We start from the raw sequence: 12,775 nt of genomic DNA, 5'->3' as shown, positions 1-12,775 counted from the left end.
GTCTCATAAACTTAGTATGTTCATTTATTACTATTTTGTATTGTACGTAAAGAAAAAGATGAAGACTTGGATGACAAAGTCTAGGGATAGGAGGGAATACAGAGATGGGTGTAGATCGTTTGTTGACTTCATAGTTAATAACTATCGGATCCCCAATGGAAATATCCACTGCCCTTGTAAGTCGTGTCGAAATAACTAGCGCCACCCACCAAGTGTCGTACTTGCCCACTTGAGAGGGGGTAAGAGAATAATGACTATATACACTACATGGTTTTGGCATAGTGAGAAGCATGTACGGGGTCTTGCTGGAGGTTCTTACTCAAATCGCTCGGCTGCAGATGCGGCTAGTGGAAGCACAGAACGGGGTGGTGACATGCACGTAATGTTGCGCAATGCATTCAGCATGCATGAAGTTAGAGAAGACAATTGTGAGCCTGAGGTCGTGGTTGAGGGAGGTGAAGAAATTGAGTGGAATAAAGAACCAGCGTGACGTTCTTAAGTAATACGACATGCTTAAAAAGTCGGAGAAGCCACTTCATGAGAGTACTAAACATAGCAAGCTGAGTGTTACTGTACATTTGTATAACTTGAAGTGCATTGGCGGAATTAGCAACAATAGTTTCTCGGCTTTGCTTGAGTTCATCATTCAGTTGCTGCCTACATGTGATAACACTTTGCTAGCTAATACATATGAGGAGAAAAAGTTTCTTAGAGACATGGGGCTTGGGTATGAGAAGATTCCTGCATGTCGTAATGATTATATGTTATTATATATATATATATATATATATATATATATATATATATATATATATATATATATATATATATATATATATATATATATATATATAATCCTGTGTGTTATAATGTTTTATTCTTTCAGCAAGCTGTCAAGGATGGCACTCCTCCGACGCGAGTAAAATCATACATAAAAACTCACATGAGGAAGGATGTAAGCTATCCAAATGACATAGTGAAGGAGAGATGTGTATATTATTCACCTTTCATATATTGCTTTTCTTATATGTGTGATAACTTATTTACGATGCCCATTTATTTGATGCACCAACATTTAATACAACATGCAGGAGAGGATGGCAGAGCTAATAGCAACCGACCTTGCCGAATCGTCAAGTGTAACACACGGAACGATACGCTAGAGACATGACTATGCATACGCGGAGGCGCTCGGCAATAAGCCGGAGTACGCAGGCAGAGTTGGCATGTTGGGCCAAATATTTGGCCTGTGTGGGGGTCCATTCGCCCATACCATACACCCTCACAACCTTGATCATAGAATAAAGGGCACGCCATCTTCTCGTACGAAATGGTCGATCTGAGATCGAGAAAGCACTTGAGGGTGAGCGGGCACGACACAAGGCACAAATGGATGAGGTGTTGGTGGCACTGTCTTAGATTATGTTCCGTTTTAGCCAAATGGAGTCATTGTGGCTCCAGTCATTATCCGTGCCCGAAATCTCTAATGATAACGTAGCGCCAGACAAAAATTTCACACATCAGATCTATGTCATATCATCTGTTGATAGCAAATCAGGTAATAATTAATAACTTTTTTTTTTCTTAGTATGATTTCGTTTGTTTAAATTCACGTGTTGCTCAATGCTTAGGACTTGATATGAGTCAATCATATTGTTTGCTAATTATGTTTGTTTTATCACTCACAGTTGCTGCGGAAAATACTGTACAGTTACCTGGTCATGAAAATCTTGCTAACAATTGATATTGGGTAACATTTAGGGTTATTTTGTTCCTGTATTGTAATATGTATAATTTGTTATGAACCACTTGACAGAAAATTGATTGTATATTTTGTTTGTTGAAACTTTTGTTTTGATTGTTATGAATCTATGATATATATGTTTGTGATTGTTGATCATCGATAAAAATGCAAATTGTTGTTATTGTGTTGATCATGGACTGATGGAAATGTAATAGATAGTAGAAACTTTTGTTTTGATTTTTTAATAGTTGTGATTGTTGATTATCGATAAAAATGCAGGCTTGTTGTGATTGTGTTGATCATAGATTGATGGAAATGTAATAGAATGGATTGCAGAATGGACATGTAAAAATGCAGGGTTTTTAATAAATGAATTGCTGATTTTTTTTTTCAAAAAAAAAAAATTACATTAATTGGTGCCGTGCCGTTCAGTGACACGCCACTAATATTTAGTGGCGTGTCGTTCTAGCACGCCACTAATTAGTGGCGTGTCAACCAATGGCATGCCACTAAATCATAATTATTGATTTTCTAATTACTGACCTTTTAAAATGGCCACAAATCAAAAGTCACTATTGTTTAGTGACCTTTCAGACATCCTGAAAGGCCACTAAAATTTAGTCACAAAATTCATTTATTTTTGTAGTGTCAATAGCCCACAAACTTATCAGTTTTATGACATTTCGAAAATTCAGAAACTTGATCTACTTGATGAATAGTATGTACAAATTTATTAAATAATTGAGAAAAAAAAAAGTACACAAGGCCTAATAACTTGTATAATTTTGATTTTTAAAGTCGCCAGATGGAGGTCCTAGGAAATGGTGAGGTGGTCATTATAACTTAAGCTCGAGTTGTTTTGAAGATTGATATTCTAGCTCAATCCATGGGTTGCTTTCCTTGGGCTTGGGAGGAGCTTCGGAAGGTGGGTTGCTTTGATATGGTGCTTTTGCCGCCGCCCTGAAAAATAGGCAAAAAAAAGAAGAGAAGATTAATTATGTAATTCATTGATTTTTTATTTTTTATTTTTCATTAAAGAAATACAAGGGAAAGGGAGCAAATTGAACAGCAATAATAATAATAATAATAATAATAACATTTCAAGAAAAATTCATTATTCGTTACCCTAAAACTATAAAAAAAAAATATATATATATTAAATCATTTCATATAATTATACCGATATGCAATAAATTTTTTTTGGAATAAAAGTATTTTGAGAGATCCATGTAGTATGCAAAATTAATAAATAGATCCCTGCACTCATTTTTTGTTAAAAAAAAAAAAAAATTATGTCGAAGTTTAGTGCATGGACCTATTTATTAATTTTAAGAAACTCTCAAAACATTTTTATGTCACAAAAAATTTATTGCAAATGGATATAATCACAAATTACTGATTTTACAATTTTTCTTTCCAAAAATCCAACTATGTCCCTTGAACCCAGGGGTGTTGAAAATGTTGAAAACCCAAAATCTGACTCAGCCGACCTTCCTTGACTTTTGTGTAAAGTCGACACAAAAATAAGATTTATAATGATCGGAATTTACCAAAGAAGAGAAGAAAGGGAGAGATCGCCTCTATAAGAGTGCTTACCTATCCTTCCTCTTCTCCAAGAACCGGTGAAGTGAAGCTCTTCTTGCAATTGGCAAATCTAAAAATTAAGAAAAAATAAAAATTGTTAATACAATATACAAATCTCTCGAAACCCATCATAAACATGCAGCTCCCCTTAATATTATTCACACAAGACAAGAAAATTACCAGAATCAATAGCTTGAGATTGTTGTTGAAGGCTTTGTTGGGTGGTATTCCTTTGGGACGAGGCTGCAATAGAACTTCCTGAATTAACTTTGTCCATGCCAGAAGTATAAGAGCATCCCTTTCTGGCCAAAGCCATGATCTCCCTTGCCTTGTCGGCCTGAAAGTCGTTGAATACTAGTACTTGGCCGGCGTAAAAAATAGTCATCTGGGCTGTTACAGCCTCCTTGATCGCCGGTTTCCTGAAGCAATAAAAAATACTTATAATTTAGCAACAATTTTGTTAAAGGATTAATGCTTGAATATTTCATGCAAGTTTTATGCTTGAGCTATGTACGTGCACGTGCTATAAGTTTTTATTTATCGAATATATACTCTTGCATAACTCTAACAAATTTTATTTATTTTTTTTTTTTTTAAAATTAACTATAGAATCTATTTTTCTACATGTGGGCCATAAATATCTAATGAGATATGTTAGCTGGACAACATATCTTATATAAGAATTGTGTAAATAACATATTTTATATCCAATAGTTAATTTCAAAAAAGTTTTAAAGTTGTAAATGTATCATATCTCGTTTGATAAACATGTTGTATCGTATTAACCCAATCCGACCTGACCAACATAACCATTAATAAATCAGCTGTATTGAGTTGAGCCAAACACAATCCATTTGACATATTATTTGGAAAAAAAAAAAAAAAAAAAGACTCCAATAAATAAATAATTAAATCTCTTATTGAAAACATAATTTCTTTGGGAGACTCTAAAAAAGAGCCAAAAGAAAGTTTTGATGAATTTTTTTTGCAAATAAGGTTAAAAGAAAAAATAAAATCTGATTTTATAATTATACAAATTAAACGGGCCACCAAGTTAAATGCGTTGACCCATGATTAACCCGTTTAGTAAACATGTTAATTTGGATTCGCAGGTGTATCTAAAATTGCAGTTTAGTGCCAAAAGTAGGGGATCTTCAGTAATTTCAGACGACTCTAGACATGTATATATGAAATTTGAGCAACAGTATATATATGCTTCGAACTAACCCATGCGTATCTAAAGAAAAAAATAAGTTCATGTTTCTTAATTTCATACATATATATATATATATATAGGCCGGAAACCACAAATGTCTGCATATATACCTGAAATCAGCCTTACTAGAAGCCATGTCGCTCGAGTTTGAGGGATCGAAACAACCAAACTGTTGAAGAAAATCCCTGGATTGCGCATTTGAAGGAGACACGGTGTTTTGTCTCAAAGCTTCAGCTGAATTTTCCATGTTTATTAATAAATCCATAGTGGTTGCCGCTGGCAGATCAGATGTTTCGGGTTTTTCTGAAACGTGGCAAGACAAACTATGAGACAATTTGTTCGATCCAACAGTACTACTTCTTGTAAGTCAGGCATATTATATTAATTAACAGTGTTCGATCTACAGAAACAGATATGGAAGATAGAGAAAGAAAACTATGTACAAAAACAGAAGGTAAAAAGATATGGAGATAGAGAAAGAAAGAACACCTTTAGGCTCCAGTTTCCTATTCATTCCACGGCTAATATCGCCCATCCTTCCTTTCTCCTTCACGTACTGGCTCAGGAGGTTGCATGTCTGAGCGAAATTGGACTTCTCCGTTGCCTTTCCGGTCTTCAACATGTTTGTTTGGCTAAAAAATTCAGATGTATTCTCCACAGTGCCGTTGTTTTGAAGACTTGTTTTGCTGTTACTTTGGGAAGAAATGGGGAAGGCTTGGACGCAGGGATATACATGGGCGGCTGGTCAGTTTCCTAGCATGTGCTTTGAACCTGGTTGGTCCTTAGCTGTACCATTCTTTTTTATCCATGGATGTGGATGTGGACGTGGAATTATCTTATTATTTGTTTAGACCACGTGTTTTTTGCTTCAGAAAAAGAGGTGGAAAGCAAGATGATGGTAATCATATTCAAACAAACAAGTCAATGGAAGAACAAAGAGAGAAGGCATCCTCGAGATGCTTTTGCTGACACATTTACAAGATTGCCCTCAGTGGACTGGGTCCAATCTGTCTCATTCCTTTCTTTTATCTGTGTATTCTTCATATCTACCTTGGCCATATTAAAGATTTTAACTTAAAATTAATATCACCTATTTTGTTGTGGGTACTGAAAATTCCAAATTATTCCCATTTTATTTTTTGGCAACTAATTTTGATAAAATATTTGGAATAATATATGAATTTTGAATAAAGGAGACTAAAGTATGATTTAAAACGAGACTTGTTAAATGGAGAACCATTAGTTGTCTTCATTGTGTTAGCTCTTAAGAGCTAAAAACAGTTACTCTTTCCTTTGCATGAGAATATGTTTTGGATAAAAATTAAATATTTTTCAAATTAATCTAATAAAATAATGCCTTTTAGCATCTGAGATGATTTTTTTTTATTTAATAACATTTGTTTCTAACATGTTATTTTAATATCATTAATAAAAAAAAATGTACTTTACAAACACAAGTTATTTTATTAGACTGGCTTATAAAGATTAATTATAGACCAATTTTGTAGTTAATTTATGTCTATACTTTTTCTTTAAAATAAAAATTTAAAGAAAAGTATATTCTCATATGAGATTACTACTTTTAAGCCCAGTGATTCAAAGTGTCCTGGACACAATCCTTGTGTGGGAAATTCTTCACTGTCGGAAAGAAAAGGAAAATAAAATATAATTCGATCCCAATAATAAAAAAAGAAAAAAAGAAAAAAAGAAAAAAATCGCTCATATGAGAATATACCGTAATTGAACTGTAATTTTGTAAGGGTACTTTTGTAGTTCTAGGAACTCATATGTCTATTCAGTCATTTCTGGCACTTGCCGGAGTTTAATGCGTTAGGTAAATGGAGTAACATTTACGTGCCCGACAAGGACTGAAACGAAGCGTGGGCCCGTGCGTGTGATATTAAAGGCCGCGACTCCGTCACGTCTCTTCGAGATTCGTTACTCGTATAGAGCACGTGATAAACAACTCTACAAATTCGAGTGTCATTTCCGTCATTTGCAGGCAGCCCTATTGACCACACCACAACACGTCGTTATCAATTCCTTGGGCCGCGAACTCACCGCGGTTTGTGGTGGATATCTCACGCAATTCACGTGGGTACACTTCAACGTTCTTCACGTGAATACATGAGAAATTGAGAATGCTCTTTGTACTTCTTTGTTTATTTTTAAGTGTATATTATTTTTAAAGGAGTAATGCTATATATTATCTCTGTCTTTTTTTTATCCTCTTAAAATTGATGTTTCTCTTAAAATCACCATTGAATTTATGATAGATCATTATTGAATTTTGATCCAATTGTGATTTTAAGAGCCACATCAATTTTGGGGGGACAAAAGGAAAATAAATGGGTGATATGTAGCATTACACTTTTAAAAGTGTGAGTGAAAATTATTAATTTTTAGATCGATTACCAATTTTTTTTTTTTGAAGGAATAAATTGATCAATTACCATTTGATTACATGTAATATTAATTTTCACTGTTATATCAATAAGATTGTAATTGAGTACGTATTGAATGTTTAAATTCTGTTCATTTGATTTTATTTTGAAAATGAACCGAGTTTTAGCTTATTAACAAGCTACATAATGTGTTCAAGTTTGACTTATTTATTTTTTTTAGCGAACTTGAGCTTATTAAGGAGTGGCTCAGTTAATTTATTCATTCTTATATAAAGTAATATCATGATTGTTCATTTTTTATTTTTTCGTAAATCCAAACTAATTATTAGTTAATTAATTATTGTTAAGTTTTTATTATTTGAGTTAATTAAACAAATTAACATGAATCTTAAATAATCCAATCTTCAGTTTATATGTATGTATATAAATTCATTAAGAGCACGCGCGCGCGCGCGCACACACACACACACACACACACACATATATATATATATATATATATATATATATATATATCAAGACTCATAATAACAATAATTTAAGCTATATCTATTATATTGGAAGAGAATTCCTATTTACTCAAGATGTTAGCAGAAAATTGGGGATGCAAAGGGTAGAATTAGAAAGTGATGCTCTCTAAGTGGTGCGGTCATTGCGGAAAGGAGTTGTAGCATGTATGGCCATTGACTAAGAATGCTAGTGGAGTACTGAGCAATTTGCAAACCAGGAAGGTCGGTCATATTATGAGAGATGCAAATGGAGCGGCTTACCATAATACCATCTTGCGAAGGAAGCACTTTCTCTCGTGGATGACATCTTCTAATTGAGGAAGTTCTACAATGTATTTTTTTTTATATTGTTTCTATTGAGCGTAGTGCTTAAGATGATCATTAATAAAAGTTATGCTCGACTAATTTTTTTTAAAAAATATGTTCTAATTACGAAATTAAAACAATACTATAAAAAATAATAAAAATGAAGTTATAGGAGTTTATATGAATTTATACGAGTATAACTCATTTAATAATCGAGCTTAATTTTGTGTTCACAATTGGCTCATTTATTAAACGAACTGAATTTGAGCCGAGTTTATACAAGCTAGTTGTTGAACGGACTTATTCATTTACAACCCTACATGTCAAAAAATATTCATTTTTAGAAGTCAGCACTTAAAAGTATTTGTAGCATTTCTCGTACATAAATATTATCATATCTGTTAGTTTTGTTGGCTGCATTCTATTAACAAAATCACTATTATGTAATGTTGCTATTTTAACAGGGATGCCGTATACTTCAGAATCTTCAAAGTATTTAGAGTTTATTTCTCTAATACGAAGAAAGCCTTATTATGACAAGTTTCAATGTCACAAGCTTCAACAAGGTTATTTCAGTGTTCAAGGAAGATTCTATATAGATTCCAACTCAGCAGAAGTCGAATCCATTGTTTCCATGTGGACAGCCCAGTGATGCATCCGGACGCCCATCAGTGTCGAGAAGCTTCTAAACAGTTCCAGTGTGCATCTGTCCGAACGTCATGGCAACACGTCCGGGCGCTCTTCAGAATTCAAAGAGATTACAGTTTTCCTTTAAAGACACGGATTGGGAAGACAATCTACATCCGTCTGGATGACAGGGCAACATCGTCCGGATGCAGTCCTTGATAAGGAAATTACATGCAAACAAATTGCATCTGTCTTGACTCCAAGGCAATACCGTCCGGACCCTCTATGCTTCTGTTCGGACGTCGCCTAGAGAAATCAGAAACAGACTCGTTTTAGGTCTTCTAAGCCTATAAATAAAGGCCTTTAGGCATGCATTTTTTACAGAATTCGGTATTGAATTCTCTATAGCTTAGAGAGGGTGTTTAGGGAGATATTGTGAAGCTCTGCTAGTTTTCTAGCTGTTGCTGGTGTGCTGTTCGTGTGAAGTCTATCTTAGGGAGGAGCCTTAAGGTAAAGGAATCCATTGAAGATCCCTTCAAGTAAGTGACTTGGTTATGAGGCATTCACATTGGGTTACGTGTCAGAGTACAAGATACGATCGCTACATCTGGTATGTGAGTGTTACTCTCTTGTTACAAGCTTTGTCTTTCGAATAGTTGAATTCTTGGGTTTGGCTGCCCCGAAGTGGTTTTTCCCTTAATTGAGTTTCTACTTCGTTAACAAAATATATGTCTCATTAAATTTAGCATTTAGATATTTTGTTACACGTTGTTCACACACACACACACACACACACACACACACACACACACACACACACACACACACACACACACACACCGTAATTTAGAAGTCTCTTTATTTTTCAATTGGTATCAGAGCTTGATACACTCTGTTTAGATTAATTTCTTGAGTCTGATCTTTTTGAGTTCTACTTTATTTTTACTATGTCTCAAACTTTTAATTTTGTTCCTGCCTTTTGGAAAGCTTGTATGCGTTTTTTTTTTTTTTTTTTAAATCCATTTATGTTTGGCATATTGTAGAATCTAGTTGGACTAAGCCAGAGGCTATAGCTGTCGAGCCAATTACTCAAAAAAATGCACGATTTGCCAATGATAAAGCCTTCCATGCTCTATGTCAAGCTCTTTCACTTTCTGAATTCGCAAGAATTTTAAACTTTGAATCCGCTCAAGAAGCATGACAAATCTTAGAAACAACATATGAGGGGCACAAAACTTGTTAAATCTACTAAGCTCTAGATGTTGACTTCTAGATTTGAAGAAATTAAGATACTTGAAGAAGAGACATTCAGGGAGTTTTAGACTAAGATTAGTGGCCTGAGAAATTCAATGGTGAGTCTTGGGAAGACAGTCTCGAATGTAAAACTCATCTGAAAAATTCTAAGATCTTTGCCTGAGCATTTCAGGATAAAAGTAAGTACTATTTAAGAAAGAAAGGATCTAGATGAGATGAAGATTAAAGAGTTGGTGGGATCTCTTCAACTTATGAGTATTCCCTGCCTCTAGTCTAGAAGGCAAAGACAATTTCCCTCAAGGTATCTAAGGCTAGAGTCTCATCTGAGGAAGACTCTGATAATGAAGAAGATGCAGTGGTAATGCTGGCCAAGAACTTCAGGTGACTGATGAAGAATGATAAATTCAAGAAAATGTTCATCGAAAGACTAAAGAAGGCCCCTAGAGAATTTGAGCCAAAAGAAGCTGAGAAGAAGGATCCAAGAGGTCCCAGATGTTTTGAATGCTTAGGCTATGGGCATATTCGGGCTAACTATGGGAATCTCAAGTAGGCTAAAGGGAAGGCGAACAATGCAACTCTCAGTGATGAGTCAGAAGAAGAAGAAGAAACTCCTGCTCAAGATCAAAAATTTCTAGCCTTTGTGACTCCACATGAAGACCAGGAGGATTCCCAATCCTACTACCCAGAGAACAGCGATGAAGACAGGGAAGAACTCAAGGATGCCTATAAAGTCCTCTATGAAAATATTTATTGACTTCTAATTTAAACCTAGTGTGTGTGTTTCTGTGCAAACAAATATCTTAAATACGGAATTTAAATAAGACAAGATATTTGTTACGAAGTGGAAACTCTATGAAGAGAAAAAACCACTCCGGGGAAACCAAACCCAGGAAATCCACTATCCAAAAACAAAGCTAGTTACAAGACACTCGTACTCACATAAACCTATGCAGTAGTCATACCTTTAACTCTGACATGTAACCCAACACGAAAGCTTCCCAACCAGATCTTCCACCTGAAGGGGTTTTTGATGGATTCCTTTACCTTAGAGCCGACCCCTAAGATAGACTTCACACAAACAACTGAGCACACACCGGCAATGGCATGAGAGCTAGTGGATCTTTGATTCTCCCTAAACACCCTCTCAAAGCACTATGGAATTCACTACCGAATTCTGTACAAAACACTAGCCTAGAGCCCCCTATTTATAGGCTTAAAGAGACCTAAAAAATGCTGAGATTCGGACTCTGGCTAGTGAGCGTCGAGACGAAAGTTAGCCACGTCCGAACGGTTTTCTGCGATATATTTTTAGAAACAGCGTAATTCTATCTTTATCAGGTTCACGTCTGGATGGCTTGACCAAGCGTCCAGACGGTCTTTGCTAAAATCCTTTCCACGTTCGAACGGAACTCTGGAATATTTTGAAATACTAGACATCGTCCGGACGTGTTGCCACGTTGTCCGGACGTCTTGCAGAGACTTCTTAAACAGTGTCAACTTCTGAAATCCAACTCCATGTTGAATACTGATTGACCTGGCGTCCAGAAATCTTCAATGTTTATCTGTAAGACAATGCGGGGCGTCCGGACGCCTTTAAAGGCCTGTCCAGACGGTTGCACAGGAACCGGCTGTTTTGACTTGAGAATCTTCATGGACATCTTCTTGAAAACTTGTGACCATACACATGGCATGAAATGAGACACTGTCCATATCACTTGAAGACTCTGAATAGAACCGATAAACCTGTTAAAAAGCAACCGTTACATAAAGTGTTTTTGTCAACCAGAATGTTGCCAATATAAAATATTAACAAACTCCCCCTTTGGCCATTCTGGAACAAAAAAACACTTGACCGGTTTGGAATTACATTCCCGGTCCAAAAACAAAAAATACTCTACCTTTTCGTCACAAAAGGACAAAGGGTAAACAGAGTATAAGAGAAAACCATACTAAAATTCAAAACAACAAGAATAATAGTAAAGTGTCTCATTAAAAACTCAAATCAACAAGAGAAAACCAAAACCTCAAGATATCATATTTGTTGAATTTGAGCCACTTCGGCTTCTTGTTCCTGAAGTCGGGAAACCATAGACTAAAAATTTTAGCCACTTGAGTCTTCTTGCCCGAAACTGATCATCCGCAGAAAGAAATCCTCTAGACAAGTGGTCTGCAAGATGATAAAAAAGATTCACCCCTGAATCTCTAGCTGGTGCAAATCTAGAGAAAAGGTTATGGAAGACTCTGTATGAGCAGGGGGAATGAGCTCATCTAAAATTTAAGATCTCTGGAACATATGATTTCAACACTGGTCTATTTTCCAAAGAGCCCTCTGTCTGACACTATGCTGGAAGCCCCGGACAACATATTCCTGAAAATATTTAAACAGAAATCTATCCAAAAATAACACCACAAGGAAATATTAGATTATGTTAGTTTAAAAAAAAAATGTGGTATTATGATGGCTATCAATTGGATGCATAAAGAAATACAAAAGTAGATGTAGCAATCCAAAAGACACAGATTAGTAATATCCATCTAGCATGGAGATAGAAAAAGATATTCATGCATAATCTCTCAAATCATAATCAATTAAAGATTTCAATATTCTAAAAAGAACCAAAGCTTAAAAGAATAAAGAAATACCTGGGAATGAGAAAAGCTGTGCAAAGAATGCCAAAATCTCGGAATCAGTATGAGAGAAAACACACAACACAACATGATAGAACAAGCAAAAAGTAGTGTGTGTGTTTGGCAGAGTGATAAGTCTTGAATTATTCGATTCAAGACCCCTTAAATTGCATTTGTTAGACCTAGTTCGTATTGTATTTATAACGTTTTGTTGTAGTTTTGTTTTATGTCTTATTTTCAGGTCTTAGTTGAAATCTAATTCAAAACACTTGAATTAGACCTGAAAATACATCAAGAGTACTTTAGTCATTTCCAGAGTTCGGGATTGTTCCTGCAAGTTGAAGAATTGGCTAAGGCAGTTCGATCGATCAACATAATATTGGATCGATCGAAAGTTAGATCGATCGAAATAAAAGTCGATCGATCGAATTCTCCGTCTTCCAGAAAATCAGATATTTCCAGATCTTTGCATTCTTTATGCAATTCAAATCATAAGTTGGAT

At 35.2% G+C, this 12,775-nt stretch overlaps 1 protein-coding gene across 1 annotated transcript; it reads right to left on the bottom strand.

Moving 5' to 3' along the window:
- Nucleotides 1-2,434: 2,434 nt before the first annotated feature.
- On the bottom strand, nucleotides 2,435-5,317 carry LOC133864514 (protein TIFY 10A-like). Its single transcript, XM_062300868.1, has 5 exons — nucleotides 5,034-5,317; nucleotides 4,655-4,847; nucleotides 3,509-3,747; nucleotides 3,341-3,398; nucleotides 2,435-2,704 (listed from the first exon to the last, which is right to left on the bottom strand). Exons 1-5 carry the CDS (start codon nucleotides 5,164-5,166, stop codon nucleotides 2,581-2,583), a joined length of 747 nt encoding a protein of 248 aa, XP_062156852.1. The 5' UTR covers nucleotides 5,167-5,317; the 3' UTR covers nucleotides 2,435-2,580.
- Between the last annotated feature and the right edge of the window lie 7,458 nt (nucleotides 5,318-12,775).

This window comes from Alnus glutinosa, chromosome 3 (assembly GCF_958979055.1).
Source record: "Alnus glutinosa chromosome 3, dhAlnGlut1.1, whole genome shotgun sequence".
NCBI classification, from domain to species: Eukaryota; Viridiplantae; Streptophyta; class Magnoliopsida; order Fagales; family Betulaceae; genus Alnus; species Alnus glutinosa.
The sequence above is the reverse complement of the archived record's forward strand: the minus strand, read 5'-3'. Positions and strand labels throughout refer to the sequence as shown.

Bases quoted from the DNA above. Each gene is read 5' to 3' on its own strand.
- LOC133864514 (XM_062300868.1), bottom strand. From the start codon at position 5,166: ATGTTGAAGACCGGAAAGGCAACGGAGAAGTCCAATTTCGCTCAGACA. The intron at 3,748-4,654 runs GTATATATGCAG...TTATTGCTTCAG, and splicing joins TCTAGTAAGGCTGATTTCAG to GAAACCGGCGATCAAGGAGG. The intron at 3,399-3,508 runs GTAATTTTCTTG...CTTAATTTTTAG, and splicing joins ATCTCAAGCTATTGATTCTG to ATTTGCCAATTGCAAGAAGA.